The sequence below is a fragment of the Lissotriton vulgaris genome, unplaced genomic scaffold, assembly GCF_964263255.1.
Source record: "Lissotriton vulgaris unplaced genomic scaffold, aLisVul1.2 SCAFFOLD_1529, whole genome shotgun sequence".
Lineage (NCBI taxonomy): Eukaryota > Metazoa > Chordata > Amphibia > Caudata > Salamandridae > Lissotriton > Lissotriton vulgaris.
Window position 1 is genome coordinate 404613 of NW_028246401.1, and position 20224 is coordinate 424836.

The following is a 20224-nucleotide window of genomic DNA, read 5'->3' on the forward strand; positions in this document are numbered from 1 at the left end:
GAGCAAGATTTCTACAGAAATGTCTGCCCGTACTCAGCGATTTGTCTTTTGGCACTATAATGGTAATGGTTCACTGTGAAAATGCTGGAGCCGCTTAACTAAACCTAGAGAAATCTATTCAGTTCTGACTCAAAATACGCGATTGGGACAAGAGATTGAGACAAGAAAGACTGTCACCCACGCACTGGTCACGAGTCGACTGGATTACGGTAACACACTTTATGCCGGAATCACAACAAAATTACAGAAAAAACTCCAGCGCATCCAAAACGCGTCAGCGAGACTCATATTAGACATCCCGCGCCAAGATCACATCACCAGACATCTAAAAGACCTCCACTGGCTTCCCGTTAACAAAAGAATTACTTTCCGCCTTCTCACCCACGCACACAAAGCCCTCTACAATCTAGGACCCGAATGCCTCAACACTCGACTGTCCTTCTACAAACCCACCCGTCAACTTAGATCGTCCAATCATGCCCTCGCCACAGTCCCGCGCATCCCGAAATCCACCATGGGTGGCAGATCCTTCTCCTACCTGGCTGCCAAGACATGGAACTCACTCCCCACTCACCTCCGCCTTACTCAGAACTACATCTCCTTCAGAAAAGAACTTAAAACCTGGCTTTTCGACAAATAATGAACCCCTTTCCCTAGCGCTCTGAGACCCTCTGGGTGAGTAGTGCGCTTTATAAATGTCAGAACTTGAACTTGGACTCTTAAAATACCTTAAGGGCATTCTGCAGAGTTCAACTAGGTTTATTTTCATTTAACCATCCTTTTTTTTAGGCAGAAGAGCAGTTTTTTGGGAGCAGGTGTGGTCTACTTTTTTTTTAGTTGGGGGCGTGAGGTCTAAGCCCCACTGTGGGCGTGGCTACATTGGTGCAGCAGGTGCATTGCACCGGAGACCAGAGGTGGGAGGGGGCCTAGTCTGATCTCTCCCAGCTCATCTTATTACATAGGCTACCCGTTCTGTGTTTTTGTTTTTTGTAGACACAGTGGATGCCAAAGGTATGGCAAGGTTTACTTTTCAGGGGAAAGGGTACATAGGGTGGAGAGATAAGGGAACGATAAAGAAAAGAGAGGAAACAGATAATAGAAATAGAGAAGGTGAAAGAACGGGGAGAAGGACAGCCAAAGGTGAGAGAGCGGAAGAAGGAAATACAGTTGGTGAGAAAGGAGCCCAGGAGGAGCAAATTGGGCGAGGAAGAGGAAGGACACAGAAATAAATAAGGGAGGAAGGAAATGAGGATGAATGAGAGACGTGAGAGTGGAAGAGAGACTGAGGAAGGGGATAGGGAGAGGAGCATTAAATGGATGAGGAGATAGGAGAGTGCAGTAGGCATGGGGAGGCGAGAATGAACGACTTGTGGATTGAGGAACTTCGAGACCCGTAAGATAGGTTAGTGCAGCAGGCGTAGTGACGCCGGGGTCCAGGAGTATGACGCACGGATCATTTAAAGCTTCATTTCATTGCTTGCACTAGGGCCCATGACCCCCAGTCAACTAAATGGTGTGAACCTGGATAGATTGCTTTTTCTCCCTGTGTCTGGCCTCCCTTACTGTGCACTGAAACTGGTCAATGCATAATTGATTAAAAAAAATACAGAAGCACAATGGTCGCAAGGGGGTGCTATTACTAGATAACTAAATATTCACTTTTTACAGAGAGATGAGAAGTTATATACCCTACTTTTTTTTCTCCAAATAGGTTCTCTAATGCGTTCGGAGCACAATGGACGATTTTACTAACACACACTTTAAAAGATGGGACCACATGTCATGGATTTCCATACAGATGCAATCATTCATTCTGACCAGACCCAAAACCGGTAACTGTTCCAGGCCTGCCAGGATCTCGACTTCTTGCGGAAACAGTATTCCGAAGACCCAAAGTCTACAGAAAGAAGCATTATTCAAGGCTACAGTAATGAAGGGTGCACTTCCTTTCTTACAAAACTATCAGGGTCATTTCTTCTATAATCAGTCGCTTCCATCAGTGGAAAACAGGGAGGTCATTTCAAGAGCCAATAGTTTCAGGGCTGCAATTGCAAGAAGTGACCTTTCACAAGAGCCACATTGTTTACCTCCTGACCATAGTTGCAGAGGGTGCCATCTGAAAATCTATGTGGTGCGACAGTCAATGTACAAAACGTCTAGATTTTTCTCATTATTTTTTCTAATGGTTCTTTTTTTCCCTTTACATTTTTTTATATGCAGTAACTGTGGGTGATCCACGCTCCTCGTTCACCTGCCCTGTGGTTCGTCTTTCCACCCCTTTGCCCCCTGGTTTTGTCCCCCCTCCCCCCACCCCCCAATACAATGAATCCACATTTTTGCCCTATTTCATAGTGCATACATATACTTCAGGAGACGAGATAATTTTATTTTCTAATGCCAACAAATGCATTCTCTTTGTGAAATCCATAACACATCTTATGTTAATTAGGCAATGTTTTTGCTTTCTATGCCTTTTAAGAAACCATTCTGATCAGTGTATTTCGCCAGAGATGCTTGTGTGCTGCGCGAACCATCTCTCCATAGGCAAGTGTATACTTTTCTCCCCAACTAGTTGTGTGTGGATTCAGGATACCTAAACTGTGCTATATTTCTGTGCACCCCAACCTCCTCCCAACCTTTTCGAGTAGCATGAAAGAAAGAAGAAATTCAGCATAGAATGCGGTGAGGCATGGACTGCTTTCTATTTGTAACTCATCGCTAGAATCTCAAAATGGAAACCATGAAAGCAGGAACTAGCAAGTGATGGGGGGGGAAAGTAGGAGGCGGGAGAGAAGGTGCACTCTTCGTTTAATGTTCCGGTACGCACGCAAGGTTCAACAGAAATTTAAACCCTGGCATTAGACTGAAGCCTCCATTTAAAATGCACAGAAATCTAGGATTCAAAGCCCTCGTAAGAGGGCCTCGGTTTCTTCCAGACAGGGAGATTTCTTACATCACCTCCATCAGCCCTGAGAAAGGGTGCTGGGGGATAATAACGAACATCATGGACCACACAGCTTTGGTGAGAGAGATATGACCCAGGCTAAATTCACTTGATTAACTATGGAACCAAGGTCAGGCGTGGGGCAGACCTTGCAGGGAGGTCACTGCGTTTTAAATTTTTTGCTACAACTGCATTCTGTGTGGTCACATTCCTCACAATGAAGAGTACATGAAGTCAGGTCAAGAAGCAGATGAAAGTGGCAGATAAGTGGCACCATGCCAGACTTGTTTGCACGTTACTATTGAAGGACACTAGTTTAAAGCTTTCCCGTGAGTCCTGGAGGAAGTATTTTACTAGGGATGAAAAAGATACATATATTCATGCAGCACACAGGATCAACAATGGTACTGGCTGTGATTCTACAAAGACTACACATTTCAATTACTTTCAATCTACGCCTTCCAGTCTGCAGGAAACTGGAGTCTCGTTTCAAATGGGGTTTTAATGAGCACTGTAAAGCGGCAATTCCATGTTTTTTCACTGATATAGTCAGTGCTTGGTGCCTTGGATAACTGCCGCAAGGTTGAAGGGAGTACCAGTCACCAGGCTGGGTGGTAGGTCTTAACGGATGGCTCAAGGTGAAGAACCCCCCTCCTTAAAAAGATGCTTTGGTGCACTATATGTACCACGTCCTTTGCTCTGCGTCATTATCAGAAAAATGCTTAGTAAAATAGAGATGGGGCTAATAGAATGAAGGTCACGAAATCTAGGTCTCCTATATGTATTATGTAATAAAACGTGGAGGCAGTGATATAATAGAGAAAGATGATAACATGTTAGAGATAATAGCCTTTGGAGTAACAGGAACTGCTTTATTAATAAAAAAAGGGGAATATGAGACATGAAACCAAATGTAATTTAACATTGTGAACAGTCCTAGTTGGTCCAAAAACAGTTATTCCGGTCTTCACACAATGTATTTATGTCAAGAATTAATGCAGGCTCTGGCCTTTGTATGATCTAAAGACAGGGCTAAAGATGAGCTTATTCACGGACTCCTTATTGGGTTGAAGAGCTAAAGGGGATGCTTTTTGACCATCAGTCGTGATGTCTGTCCTTTAAAGCTAACCCAAAAGGTCTCCCACAACATAACACAGTTTACTATAAGCCATTTACATGAGTGGCTGACTGCAGAGCTTTGTTAGTAGAAAACCATTGCTGCTGAAAGTAGCATCCTATGTCGAAGAGACTGTGTTTTCTACAGTGGTCCATCTGGATCCCAATCAGGTAGCCTATAAACAAAGAACACAAACAGTCTGTTCATTTACTGCTGGGAAGGTGGAATACGTATTCCACTTATTCTATACAACTGTAAAATTGGGGCGTTGAGGTGAAGTTCAGAGGAGTGTGCCCTATCTTGCATTTATACTGGCTACATATCTTCGGCGGGAATTGGTGACTGGTAAGATGGTGTTGAGCCGATGTCTTCCCCCGCCACAGCCTTATCTATGGTTTTATTTGGGAACACTGACAGATATGGTACCCCTTGCAGAGAAGCTCTCAGCGAGTTTTAAAAGTACAGATGAATCCATTGAGAAACATTCCACACACAAGATTTATAGGGCGTGACTATGCCAACGCAAAGAATGACCTGCAACACTTGCATGTGTGTATCTAAGAGCACATTAAGTGGATATTCCAGTTGCTAAAGTGTATTTTGCACAAAATATACTCACTTACTTTTCTTTTTTCACAAAAAGAAACATTTTGGATGGACAAGATGAATTCATCCAATTCAGCCTCTCCTTAAAAGGTGGACACAAACTCTTTACTGAAATTAATTTACTACTGACCAGGAAGCTTCCCCACCCATCCTCAACAGACCTGAGAACGGGCCTTCAGTATTACCTTGGATGTTGGAGCAAACAGGCTCAGGATGAAGGGAATAACTTCTTAACCCCTCGGCTGCAGCCGGAATGCCGCGCCTGTGTGGCACATTCCGAAGCGGGCGTGGTCATGACTGCTCCCAGCCGTCATCAGCACACGCCCACCGTAACTGATGACGGCCGGGAGCGGTCATCAGCACCGAAGGGGTTAAACACCAATAATCTGTATACGACAACCTTTTTGGTTCGTCTGCATTATCTTTTATGTTAAATTCTGTTCATCAGAGAGAAAGTTGCGTTGAACAAATTGCAACCATAGATAAGGTAGACAGAAACCCAGTCAGACACCTCAGCTCTGGCTCCCTTTGACTAGGCATTTAAGGATGGTCAAGTGGACGGAACTCTACCTTGATTGCTCGAACTGTCTGGATACTCTGCCATTATGCAGCCTTGTATTGGAATCGAAACCCCATTGCTGTTTTTAAAGCAACTTTGCAGAATCAGCACCAAGAGGCCCTGCTATAAAATAGGGTTTTATAAACTAACTGTACACATGAACAGGATGGGCTTCATGGTATAAAAACTAACGATCTACAGAAGGGTGAGCATAAGCTTGAAAAGGCAGAAACTGCTTGAATAGTGACCAAATTCAAACTGCCCCTCAAAACACACACAAATGAACAGCAAACAGCTCTGTTAGTAACCACAGATAAAGTAGATGTAAATGTGCACACAGCTGTACATTTTATTCAACCCTTTTTACATTCGATCCTATTGCCAGTGTTGTTGTGACAGCAGACAAGTGACAAACACTCAGATCTTGGTTGGAGTAGTGTTATGGGTCCACCTAACTGGGCTTAGCCTCCTGACAGTGGCGCAGAACATCTGCAAAGAAAGCCATACATAAGATACAAAAAAACAATCTCTTTAGCAGTAATCCACACATTCAGGTAACTTTACATTTCATGCACCCCAACTTGGTGGTGTACGGAGAACCTTACCTTAGGAAGGGGCTACTCACATCAAGGGGGCACCTAACCCTCGTTCACGAGGAAGAACTCCCAGTCAAAGCGTGCTCAGTCAAGACCTTATGTCCTCAATTTGTTAATAGCTTCTTTTGTGAAGTGATTTCTCCCCAGTAGTGTCCAGCAAGGAGGACTCCTCACTCATGCCTTTCACAACAAGAACTTAAAGAGGTATCAGTGGCTGTTTCCCCTCAAAAATGATAATAATATTCTCACTCGCAGAAGGAAAGTATTCCATGGCGCCCTAAAACTCCGCTGGTAACCTCTAAATGGAAACTCCCACATTCCGCAGCATAATCTTTTTTTGACAAGTAAGGACAACACAACCATATCCATGTGGGCCCATGTACTAAACTCCCTTTACTGAAATTTCATTGAACAACCTAAAAACAAACCTTGTACTAAAATATAAAAAGGGAGGAAGGACTAAATACTTTCCAGCTGATCATGATCACCATATATACAAATTCAACCTACTTAACTTCCCTTTACAAGGAAAGCAAGTATACAAGTATGTCAGTTTAAATCATTGTATCGGGGGAACTCCACAGGACATAAGCCTCATCAGGCCGATCACCCCAGTCTATTTCCACCTCCATATCCGGTACTCTCAGCGATACAGTCTGAAACCAGCAATGTACTGATGTCTCAGTGTGAACTCTGCGTTTGAACTTCCAAATGGACTGTATCGATTTCCTATGCTTCTGGAAGTCACAGTCAGGTTAACCTCAAATGCTTCATGCAGCTCTGCTAATTTAGGTATCCTGCTCCACCGATCAGACTCCCTTTCTCCCAGTAATATTCTGGAAGGTAATATGTGGTTGAAACCTCTTTAACTGAACATAAACCAATGCCTTGACAGAAAATTTTTACCCATCTTGTTCGCAGGTGAGTTAAACGTACACAAGTTTTCTCCCCAGATAAAGGGTGCCTTCTTCCCTCTTGGTGTCTGCCACATCTCTACATGGCATATACTATTGGTTGGACTGACAAACAAAAAAGACGACCAGGAACCAACACTGAAAGCCATACCAGATGGCTTAGGATTGCACTGGCAGCACAAACGGATTTGCCTCATGTTGGTTATTCACAAAAGGGGAAGAGGGAGGTATGGAGTGGACTTAAAATTCACGAAGATTGGCATTAAAAAAAAAGTATGATATCCAATGAAATAATTTAAAACAAAACCCACAGGCTGTGTTGCTGGCCGTTTCCTCACACAAAGTATTTTTTCGCCGATCCAGAAATCTCCTTCCTGGCACCTAAAATCCCAAGAAGTGAATGGGGAAAATGGTGATATCTTCCGTGGATGGTCCAACTCGCCGACGAGGTGTCCTCGGGCACTTGCATGGGTTTATCTTGGTCTTGATTGGGTTCTTATTCCAGTCCCAGTATATAGTTAATTGCTTGCACCAGTCCTATGATCACAGGCTGCCAGGCCACCAGGTAGCGTAGCCAGTCCAGCAGCTGTCCATACAGCATATGAGGCTTCTCCCAGCTGGAGGGTCAAAAGTTAAAGGAAAAGCAAAGATGGACACCATGCATGTCAGTAACTAGTACGTAAAAATACATCCTCTTAACAGCTTTTGCCTTTTAAAATCTAGAGATAGACATTCATACCAGTTATTTCAACACAGGGCATGGCTTACAAGAGATTGGTGGACAGACCATTTGTCAAAATAGGATTAAAGAGGACGTGAGGCCTACATATGTGGTTGGAGTAGATTTATCATCCAATGGCTTTTTTTGTACCTGAATGAGATGGCTTAAAAGCTTTTTGTAAGAGCGGTCTTGAGAGATAATGCACCAGCCCACCAAAGTCAACGTCTTGATCAGGGTATACCATAGTAGTTGGTGGACGAAGCTTCACACACAGCGTTATGCTCAAATTAGTCCAAAAGGGGGGCTCGCTTTGGAGAAAGTAGAATAAGAAACTCTCCTCCCTTTTGGTTCAAGGTTGAACCCACCAAGATATACAGTCAGTGTCTTGGGGAGGACTCTATAATGAAGTATGCCACTGGAAATTCCTTTTTATAAAAAGGCAAAACTCCCAAGGGTATTGCATAAATGAGAGAGAATCACACTGATCCTAGTGTGCGCTCTCTTTTTTGTGCTATATACAAATGTAAATATACACATACTTTACAACTACTGGTAATAAGAGTATACTTGGCTTGGTTGAAGAGCTATTGGAGGTTAGAAATTCAGATATCTTGCACTATTCCTGGGATTATTAGCAAATCTACAAAAAAAAAGTTAGAAATCTACTTCAAACAGAAATGTAGCTGGTGTTGGTGAATGGGATCCTAGATTTTTACTTCTCAATAACAAGACATCTTTCAAGGTTGTTTTAAACAAAGTAAAAAGTTCAGCTCTCAAACTCTGTGAACACTTTTGTAAGTGATTAATAATATTACTTTTAATATCAGATCTAGTGGAATGTCATCAGTAAGATCAAGGGTTCATGTAGATGCATCACTAAGTACTTCGCATTTTCTGTATTTTGTGACGATACATTTTAACTTCTCTTAAGAATTTAAAATGACTTTGCTCTAACATTTCTCTATGAAAGGTATTCTCAATAAATGTAAATCTTCTACGTATTTCCGCTAATGTGCAGAATTCTGGAATGCTTACAAGTCAAAGAAAAAATATTTAGACAGAGCAAAATAAGAAAAAAAAATGCAAAACTTGTACAAGGAAACATTTTGTTTTCACTTTTGATCCGTCAATATAAATGTATCAAATATAAAAACATTAGAAAATTAAAAGTCTCATTAAAACACGTAGCAGTTTTGCTACACCAACCCTTTGAATTTCTCTGCTTAAATATAAAAAAATATTTAATTATATTTCCTAAATAGAAATGCAGCGTCACAAAGAAATGAAGCATCACAAAGAAGAAAAAACAGCTCTTCCATTTTAGAAAGCCACCATTCTGGACATTCACTAAATCCTGGAATATCCTGCCCTCCATCTTGGCACAGCACCCTCCTTGGCGGACTTCAGACAAAAACTCAAGACCTGACTTTTCCATGGAGACGTCGCTCCCACAGCGCCCAAATACCACTAGGGGTTGACAGTACTGCGCTACACAAAGGCTGATTTATTGAAGCCATGCAACTACTAACGGTCGATGGCATTGGATTGTATAGATCTGGGCTACAGGTCTTTTTATCTGAACTCCAACTTGGGGGAGAATGCCCTAACCTTCCCCTCTGTGTGCGTAGCATGACTGAGGTGTAGTTGAGGGGTTGGTTCTCCAGGATGTGGGTCCACCACCTGTGTGTAGCCCTTTGAAGGTGGGTTGCCATGGTAGACAGCATAGTTATGGAGAGGGCGGTCTCCCTAGTCCCCTTGCATGTTCGTGTGCTGCTCGTACCTCTCTTGTTCTCTTTGTCCATGTTATTGTATTCTGGCTGTGATTCACAAACCTCCCAGTGGACCAGGAAGTAATCCTTTGTGCTCAACTGAGTAGCTCATGCCTGAGCCAGCAGGTGAGCTGGCAAGGCCATGTCAACTCATGCGCAAATGAGATTTTCTGCAGACCCATTTCAACTATCTGTGGTTAACTTGGGCGGAAAAGGACTAGAATCAAGCATTAAGTATCCCATTAGTTGAAGACATACGAGTTGAATCCACTAACCCGGGTGATATAATTGGCTGCCTGCTGTTATCACCAGGGGAGTAGGACTTTGAGAACAATGCTAATCCTCTGAGAGAGCACCATGTACTTACACCTAAATAGACCCTCCCAAAAATTCAAGTGCTGCATTAGTTCTAAATGCCAATCTTCAATTGGGATAAGCTGGCCCTGTGTGGCAACAAAATGTGTTCAAAATTACTTTTTTCTGGAAGCACTATGCCCAGCATGTGACGTATTCCATTAGGGCTAAGAAAGTGGGCTGTCATATCATGAGTCAGGACCAGAATTGTAAGACTGTGGAGTAGCCTGCATTGCTTAGAAATGGAGGAGAGCGGGATATTTACTGCACACTGAGAACCTGCCCTACCAGCTCAAAAGCGAGTACCTTGCTGCCGGTATTCTGCTGTGAGGATCACTCCTGGAGGTGTGGCTGGAAACCATTGCCAGTGCCTACTCCAAACCTAAAATGGCCATTGCGGAGTACAGTGCTCTCATCGCCATCCAACGAGGGACCAAAATATTGACACCCTCTCATCCCTTGCAAGGGACAAGAGCAAGACCCTCACACTGTGATATGCTTTTGTAGTGCGGCACATCAAAGTTACTCTTCCTTCCCAGCCGAGACCCGCATGCTGCTTGCCTACAGATCGCAATGGGACAATGTTGTTGCAACAAGTGTATAGTTTCATATAAGACCATCATAAAGTTTGCTTTCATCCACAAGCCGTTCACATGCTGCCTACCTCTGAAGTGGTACTGTGCTGCAGGGGGCTCTTCTGCTGCAAAGGACCACAGGAGCCTTGAACAATCCCAAACACGGCACGTAGCAGCCACAATCTCACTGCATGCTGCCTACTCCACCGCCACCGAGCTAGAACTTAGACTTGCATACACTCAAAACATATTGGAGTACCCAACATGGAGAAATGCCAACAAAACAGTAAGTCAGCCAGACTCTACCTGCAGACCCTTGGAACTCTGCCTCTCAGGCCAGACACTGCACCTCCACAACATCACTTATCCGCATATTCTTGCAACTGCTGATAGTGTTACAGTGAAAGGAGCTCATCCTGCATGCCTACACGAGACAGGATATTTACGCTACTAGGAAATAACGGAGTACATAGTGACACCCTATTGCAATATAAAGTCCTTTAATTTTATTAAAAGTAATATCACTGCTCAGGCACTATAGTTATCGTAAGTTATTCTTGTGTCATCGGTACCTGAGATTTCTATCCCTACAGAACAGTCCAAGAGTAAGGCTTGTCTGGTCACCAGCATTACTCCTTGAAGGGTAAAAACTGCGTTTTGGCATTCAGTGTACTTGCAGTTACTGGTTTCCAAAGTTCTGGGGGCCAATTCCTTTAAAAGATGTTAAGCAGTTGCCAGAGTTCCCAACAGCCCAGACCCCTGGCCCAACAAGAGGGGAAACTGAAAATAAATGTTGATAAACCAAAATACTTGCATAAATAGTTTTCTAACTTATCAATAGCTCTTTGGATATGACAGAAGGTTGTAAGCGGAGACTAATACCAGTATATCTTTAGCACATAAGGGAAATGGACGAAAGCTCTTTCACAACAGAAACGTCTCAAAACACACTCTCAAACAAGCTTGGAAGTGCCTCAAGAGGAAATCAGAATAACGAAGTGTTATGAAGAATAGGGGCATGCAGACAGCTCTAAATGACCTCAAGAGATAGTTAACGTTTCTTAAGCCAATTTTGCTCAATACATTAAGAAAAACCCTGACCAAGGGTTAGTGTGAGAGGAATGGTGCTTCTCCAAACTACTGCAGTATATCAGATACCCGACGGGACAAACAGTTCAGAAGATTATCATGCTGGCAGTACACATCTGTAGTACAGCTGTGTAGTCATGCTGGCAAAATGAATATTTCTCATACAAAGACACAATATTTTCCTTTCTTTTTAGGTTGAACCTACCAGACAGCTGTCGAATTGTAAAAGACTTATTGTCCACTTAAAAAAGATCTCACTTTGAATGTAATGCCCATCCACTGCTTACCACTTGTTGGCTTTAATACACTCATTTGCTTGCGTCTTACTCAAAGTCATGCCTTTTCCATCTTGCGGTTGTCTCTCCGGTGGAGCACAAACTCTTTTTACTTGTATCCATCCATGGCTCACTCGAATTGAAATATTCCCCGGCCTCGCTAGTATACACCACTCACCTCCCCTCCGACCCCAGCTGAAGGCTGCTCTCTAACCATTCAATTTTCTCCCTATACCGTGCTTATTTCTTTTCGCTTAAACTCTCCACAAGGGCATGTGTTTAATAGTTATCTCCACTATGCCTTCTCCTCCCTCCCACTCCGTGTTGCCCTGCTACCCCCACACACTTCTCCGTGTTGCTCCATTGCCGCTGTACCTCAATGGTGTTTTTTCCCTCTTGTTTTTCTCATCCTCACCCTGTGTGTGCTTTTTCCCCTTCCTGCCCCCATCCACCACACCATTACTTCCCTGCCCCAAATACCCACAGCCTTTGTTTTCAGGGCTCGCCTACGCAGCGTGCATGCGCTGCACAGGAGGAGACCTCTTGGAATCGATTAGCTTTTTAGGCCAAAAACGTGCATGCATTGCATTGCTTTCAATGGCAAAGCGTACATGTTTGGCGATTCCCTTGCGGGAGCGAGCTTTGAAACCATCTGTTTGTAATTAACTTTCAAACAGATGGTGCCCTTGCTTGCTCCCGCAAAAGAAACGCTTTGTGGCCTGTTGCCTGTTTTTTGGGGGTTTTTTCCTCATTAGTTTCTTTAGGCACACTTCCCCCACTTTGAAATAGTTTACCTTCTCATCCTATTAACCCTAGACTTGACGGCGAGCTACTAGACCGCCATTGCGTTCCGTTCTCCCGAGCACAGCTCGCAAACATCGTTTACACTCAGAACAAAAATAACAAGACATACAGATTGGTAATGTCATGACATTCCAAGCAGCAACAAGGGGGGGGGGGGGGGGGGGAGGTAAAGCTGTAATGGGTTTGTGCGCAGAACGGAAGCAGGTTGACACAGGAGAAAACGTTGGTCTGATAGCTAAACTGACAAAATGTGTGGTCCTGGTAAATTCCCTTTCCAATCTGTGTCTCAGTTCCTAAATAGGTCAAAAAATTGGGAATACTTCCTGCAATATATAGTGCAATGTATACCCAAAACTTCAGATTTACATGGTGTGTTTCAGTCCGCAGCATGTACTAAATTAACTATATTGTACACAGGGCTTTAAGTGCTGTTTTTTTAAATTAGTTTTTATTTTGTTAGTACTGCGGTTTATAGCGCTGGCCCCCGGCCTGGCCCCTCAGCTGTTGGATACTCTTCTGGAAAGTTAATGCGAGTCCCTGATGCTTTCACAGCACTTCTGTTTACTGTCACAACTTCACGCCTTTCTGAGGGCTACCCCGTATTTTCGCTGGTGCGGTCTTAGCCTCCTCCCCTCGAGTTGGCTTCATCCCTTCCCTCCATCTCCCTCCGCCGGGAAAAGACTGAACTTCTCTGCGTTTTTGCAGTCACAACTACTGTTTAAAGCGGTCTACTATAAGAATTGAAAGGCAGCATTGTTCAAGGGGAAGAAAACTTAGGTTGTGGTTGACGTGCAGTCACAAATAGTGTTTAAAGAAGTTTAACATGACAAATGAGAGGCAGAATTGTCCAAAATTGAATAAAGGTAAATTTAAAAAGTGAATGTAAATGTTGCCCTCTTTGTCGCTTTTTGGGAACACATAAGCTAAAATAAGTGAAAGGTAACATTCTGTATTTTTGCAGTCACAACTATTGTTGAAAGTTGTTTAACAAAAGAATTGAAAGGCAACATTGTTCGAGGTGGAATAAAGTTAAATAAACAAGCCCTCACATGCAAGGTACAATATTGTAGATAAGAAAAAGTGCTTCTCAGACTACTTTCCCTTGCAATGTTAAGGTGGGGCTGAATAAATATATTTTTTTATATGTCCACATTAACTAATTTGTACTACAGCCACAAGAAGTTGTGGCACAGCTGGGACTTGAATGTCTTTTCTCAGCTTCAGAAGCGACAGCTCTGCACATAACGAAACATAGCAAAGTAGGTCTCCTTATCTGCTGGTGAGTGGCTTTTGATGCTGGCGAAGCCATAGAACACCCTTCTGTGTTGAAAGCATATTTTCTTATGTAAAAGGAAACGGAACGCACCATTGTGTCCTTATAACAGGCAACCAGTTTCTGCAACGTGATAACATGTGCCCTTGAGCCAAGAATAAACAAACACTCATGTACAAGTTCCATTGGCAGTCACTCATTAAACAAACTCTGACAAATGAAAATTGTAAAAAAAATAAAAAATAAATAATTTTTTTATAAACAGTAAGGACAGTTAAAAACAGTGGAGAAAGATAAATAAATAATAGAACACAGACAAAGAGGGTGCAGACGACAGAGTCGTCCTCAAAAGATGCCCTCTGTAGAGTGTCTCAACAAAAAGAAACAAAATAAAATTAGGCCTTTCTTGTGCATGGCTGAAAACTTTTTTCCAATTCAATTTGAATTTTTGTCCAAGGAAAGAGGATGTGATAGGGAGCGTCTGGCTAAAGAAATGTTTTTCTGGTCAAGAGAATGAAGGAGACAGACCGTGACGTGTGGCCATCTGTTTCCGTGTGGCCCTTGGCAAAGTTTGACTGGTCATCTGCCAGCTGCTTATTACTGTACTCAGCTGTTAATGTTTACACTGTCTGGGCAAAGATTGCACCTCATGAGTTCAAAGCCATTACAGACAACTGGCTTCTAAGGAACCACAAATGGCCAAAAGAGAAAGCCAGAAAGACTTTATTAAAAGGGGAAAGGGAGCGCCCCAGAAGAAAATTTCATTTTTCCTGGGACCCTGAAATTATTGCATGATATGGAATGCATGCAACAACAAAAACAAGCATTGGCATAGCCAATAGGTCTCGCCTTTGGGACTTTATAAGTGTTTAGCCATGCAACGGTTGATGTTGCACCAAGGATATTGTGTTGCATTATTAAATACTGATAAGGTCCCAAAAGCGAGACCTAATGGCTATGCCAGTGCTAGTTATTCTTCCACTTGGCATTTTGACCAGTGCTTCCACAGTGAGATGTTTATTTATGCTTTTAATGTGATATCATTAGCACTAATGTATTTTTGGCTGATGTCATGGAACTGTTGCCACAAAAGATATTATAGTAATAATGAAAGCAAATGACGTTACAGAAAGTAACAGGGAAGTATGTCAAGAACTAGTAGCAATAACACTCATAATGATAATACAAATAATACAGAGGATAGTCGACAGAGTGGCAGTCATTTAACTAAAATGAATATAGTACAGGAACACTAAACAAAATAGCTGAGATGTCGAAAAAAAACAATAAGGACATTTATGTGAACAAGTAAACTGAGAAGATTAATTTTATTGAATAACTTCACGATTATCTTTCACACTAGCACACTTGTTAAACTTCCACTCGCGCTCCATTCTGGTATGTTCACGGATATGTCTTGAAACGTGTGATGGGGCTCTGTATTACAGTTTCCCAATCAGATAAAACACTGCTGACCACGGTTTTATTAGAGATCTACTTGATTGTCAGCTGTGTACACAGAAGAAATTATATGGTTCACATGAGATTTTCACGAATATTTCTCAACCCAATACCCCTCCCTGGAAAAGATAACAAATGTACTCATGCTAACGGGAGCTGAAAAGCTCCATTCTCAATGAGATGAGGAGTAAACACTCACCAAAAGTGTTGGGGATGTATGAGAAGGGGTTTCTTTATGGTGAAAAATATTTTTACAATATTTTTTTATTTTATAAATATATCTGTGAAAATATATTTGTGTATTTTCATATGACAATGCCGTCCCCAAAACTCTTCCAAGGTTATGCCTAGAGAGCTACTGTTGGTGACTGTTTCGTTTCCAGGTGTAACCAGGAAGAGTTTTATAATTCCTATGATAAGGGACACAGACACCAAGTCGGAAACTTCCGGATGCATATGTTAATCATTTTTTCTTTCAGATTGTGGTGGAATAATCGGTGGGTGGAAAAAAACCTCCCCATTCGAAAACCGGTGCCTAAGGGCATGCTAGTGGTGCTCCTATAGGATACACTACTCTATTTCGGTTTATTTACGGGACAGGTAGAATAGACCAGAATCCAGTAAGGGTTGCAGCTGCTATGCTGTGGAGGTGAAAGGAACATGTTGTCAGTCTAGCTGCGGATGTTCGAACTTAGTCTGGTGGACGGTGCATAGAGCAAGTAACCAGGAGATAAGTGTTCGGAAGTTTATTTATTTATTTGCGTGTATATTTCTTGTTTAGGTTAGAGGGAGTCGCTGTGGCTGTTTTGGCTACAAAACATCTCAATGATGTTAGAGTAAATCCACAACACAGATACGGACTGGCAAAATATAGGCGTGTATGTTTCTGAAAGCAACGTAGGATGTGGTCCAGAGAGGAGATGCATGGCTTTCATTTTGTTCAACAGACCTGCTTTCCTCCGGACCGTTAACTCGTGAAGGTCAGGTTTTCATTTTGCGTTCTGGACTTGTAATCACGTGGTGCCATTGTGTAATAAGGACTACAAATCCCATAATACAAAGTAAAAACCTGGACTAGATAAGCACTCGTATATGGCCCTAGTACAGTGTAGCGCTCATGCGTTCAGAGGTCAGATGTAGGAAAGCACGTACACGCTGCAGTGGATGTCGCCTAACTCTTTCCATGCTCATGACGAGCTGAGCTCGTCATGAGCCACGGCGCTCCGGTGCTCATGGCGAGCTCAGCTCGCCATGAGCCGTGGAACGCTCGCATGCGGGGATAATTCCCCTGCCACGCAAATACAACCTCAACATCATCTCCTACGTCGACGACACCCAGCTAATCCTATCCCTCACCAACGACCCCGCCACCGCCAGAACCAGCCTACACGAAGGGATGAAAGACGTCAGCGAATGGATGAAGAACAGCCACCTGAAACTGAACTCAGACAAGACTGAAGTCCTCATCCCGGGATCATCGCCCTCCACCTGGGACGACTCCTGGTGGCCCCCTGCCCTGAGCACCACCCCCAAACCAACGGACCACGCACGCAACCTGGGCTTCATCCTGGACTCCTCCCTCTCGATGACCAGACAAGTCAACGCCGTCTTGTCATCATGCTTCAACACCCTGCGCATGCTCCGCAAGATCTTCTGGTGGATCCCCACCGAAACCAGGAAGACGATCACCCATGCACTCATCACCAACCGACTGGACTACAGAAACACCCTCTACGCTGGAACCACAGCCAAACTTCAGAAAAGACTCCAGCGCATCCAGAACGCCTCCGCACGACTCCTCCTGGACATCCCGCGACACAACCACATCTCCGGCCACCTGAGAGACCTGCACTGGCTCCCCGTCAGCAAGAGGATCACGTTCAGGCTCCTCACCCACAAGGCCCTCCACGACCTGGGCCCCAAGTACCTCAACAACCGACTGACCTTCTACGCGCCCACCCGCCAGCTACGTTCGACCAGCCTCGCCCTCGCCGCCGTACCACACATCCGCAAAGCCACCGCCGGGGGAAGATCCTTCTCCTACCTGGCAGCCAAGAAATGGAACACCCTCCCGATCCACCTCCGGCTGACCCAGGATCATATCTCCTTCAGGAAGCTCCTCAAGACCTGGTTCTTCGAGCAGTAACGGACCCCTCCCCCTCAGCGCCTTGAGACACTTCCGGGTGAGTAGCGCGCTATACAAATGTCCATGATTGATTGATTGATTGCTGGGCTGAGCGTTCCACGGGAACGGGTGTGGTCATGACGAGCTGAGCTCGTCATGAGCACAGGCGCGCCGTGCCTCATGACTAGCTCAGCTCGTCATGAGCATGCGGGCGCCTTGCGCGCCCCCCTCCTCCCCAGCACAGCGGGAAAATAACCACGCAGCGAAGGGGTTCAGTGTGTGCAAGAGCAACAAGCAACAAACACGAGCGCCTCGCACGGCGAGGAGGAGGGGGGGGCGCGATTCACTCGCGGGAGAGATAATTGTGACCAGGAGGGCCACGCGCTCCCGCCAGTGAATCTCCTGACTTGCATACGTTGCCATTGAAGACAATGGAACGCATGCCAGTGCTTGGCTGAAAAGCCAAAGCGCTCTGAATAGGTAGCTGCGAAGGCTCGACCTAAAAACGAAATAGTCAATAGAGAGCCCTGGGCAGCCTTCCAATTGACCACTTAGGTACCATTAGACACCCATAAATACATATAACAGCTGCTGTGTCCACTAACCAACATCTATATTGCTTGTAACTGCTCAATTTGATTTTTTTCCAAGGAAAGGGGCTGTGAGAGGAGCGGAGTGTCTGGTTATTGGTTTTTGGTCAACAGAGAGAAGGAGAGACAGACCATGAAACTGGTAAGCACAGCTAGAGTTTCTAAAAAAAAGTGGGGTCATATGTTCCTGTGTGGCCCTTCGCAAAGATTGACTAGTAATCTGCCAGTTGCTTATTACCATACATAGCTGTTACTCTGGTACTAATGAGGTGAAATCTTTACCTAGCTAGCGTAAAGCCATTAAAGGCAACTGGTTTCTGGAGAAAACACAAATGGCCACCAAAAGAGAACACCAGAAAGACTTTATTACATAGGGAAGGGCGCGTCCACCTGGGGTTCTAAAATCATTGCATGATATGGAATGCAAAAAAGAAAAGAAAGTCAACAGAGTCCTGGGCAGCCCTCCAATCGACCACTTAAGTACCCTTAAACCCCATAAATACATACAACAGCAGCTGCGTCCAATAAACAACAGCTATATAGCATGTAACTGCTCAATTTGAATGTTGTCGAAGGAAAGGGGCTGTGAGAGGGAGGGAAGTGCCTGGTTGGAGATACGTTTTTTCTAGTCTAGAGAATGAAGGAACCAGATTATGAGACGGTGAGCGCAGCTAGAATGGGCATCGAAATGCAACAAATGGGGAATGTACCATGGAGGTGGTAAAGGTGGACAAACTGCCTGAATGTGGAAACAAAGACAGCATCCATGCGATGTGGGTAAACTTTCTCTCTCCCGTGCCAGGGAGCTCTGCTTCTGTACTGCGGGCAGTACAGCTGGGAAGAGATCTGAAAACAGAGGTGCACAAAAGGGCTGCCTGTGGAGATAGATCAGACCTGGCCCACATCAAAGGCTCAGCCAGACAGCCTGGGGCAAGAACACGTAGGAACAAGCATTTGTAATGCAATCGGTCTCGCCTTTGGGACCTTATATGTATTTAGCTATGCAGCACATTAGCCGGTGTGCTGAAACATCTACTGTTCTTTAACATGGAGGAAAAGTAAGAACCAAACTGCTTGACACACCAGGTATGAAAACAGAAGGAGAGAAATATTACCGTTAAGCAGGAAATGGTATAGTCCAAAGCTCTGTTTTTAATAAGTCCTTCGGTGATCATATCACTGAAAATACAAGATTTGAAAAAAATATTGTCTACGGGTGCTCGTGGAAGACAGTTTCTATAGACTTAAATCTAGGGAATGCTAAAGTGATTCTGGTATTTTATTGACCTCTTCTGGTCGTTTACTATCAAGAAAGTTAAATAGAGGCAGATGCCAGAAAAATTAAAACAATAAAGTCCCTCAGCAGAAAGCAAGTCTGGTATTTTACTGGCCTCTGCTGGTCGTTTTCTATCAAGACAGTTAAATAAAGGCAGTTGAACAGACAAAAAGTCCCTAAGTGGAAGCAGACAAGTCCTAGGGCTGATCTCCAGAGCCCACAAGGTATATACACACAGAAGTATATAATAAGTATATACTAAAGTATATACAAGAGGCCTCGAAAGCTAGACCTAAAATCAAAGGTCAGGCAAAGGCAATTAAAGAAAGTGAAAACGAAACAAGAAGGAACCGATGGAAGAGAAGAAGCAGACATAAGAGAGGATGAAGGGAAATGGGAAATGGCGGTTGAGGTATAAGGGGAGGGAAGTGACAGGAGTGGGGGCGTTAAGAGATTGGGAGTAAAATGAGTCCACATGAACAGGGATATGGGAGTGCTTGAAAACACAAGCACTCATATGGAGCGCTTGAAAACTGAACACAACACAGACCCACAAGACGTGGCTGCCGTATTTAAGTCACTGCTTAAGCTGCATGTTAATCCTTTCAAATAAAGTAATAAACCATAACTTAAGGGGGGAAAAATTAAACACTCAATATCTAAGTGGTTGTAATAAAGTTTAATACCTAGCTAGGTGGAAAGACCTGTAATAGCTTACACTATCCCTACTCAATCTTAATTCCTCTTCCACTGCCTGACTTTGAGTAAAGCACAAGTTACTACTTGTGTAACGATATATCTGTAAGAGACATTAGTTAGTGATAGATTCCTTACCTTAGAATATCCCCAGGCGTCAGACTAGATCCGGAAACTTTTGCGTAGCAATAACCCTGCGCGTCGGTAGGCGTCGTCCGAGTCCGTCGTTAGCGCCAAATGACGTCGGTGTACTTAGACGCCGCCCTCGCGTGCGGACGTCAGTTCTTATACACAGCTTTTCGGTGCCAGATACGCAGAGTCATGATAGAACCAATACTGGTTCCATGAAACTAGGGCCCAGAAAGGGGATGACCTTAACCCTAGATATCGGTTCGCAGAACGGGGAGGATGGGCGGGTCGGTAAGGAATCCATCACTAACTAATGTCTCTTACAGATATATTGTTACACAAGTAGTAACT

The 20224-nt window shown here is 43.8% G+C and overlaps 1 protein-coding gene across 1 annotated transcript in view; it reads right to left on the reverse strand.

The window, feature by feature from the left end:
* Nucleotides 1–5551: 5551 nt before the first annotated feature.
* RNF121 (ring finger protein 121) overlaps nucleotides 5552–20224 on the reverse strand; it is a 119600-nt gene continuing 104927 nt past the window's right edge. Inside the window, exon 9 of the mRNA XM_086949372.1 lies at nucleotides 5552–7353. Coding sequence (XP_086805498.1) covers nucleotides 7233–7353 — 121 coding nt within the window. The 3' untranslated portion in view covers nucleotides 5552–7232. The remainder of the gene's footprint in view (nucleotides 7354–20224) is intronic.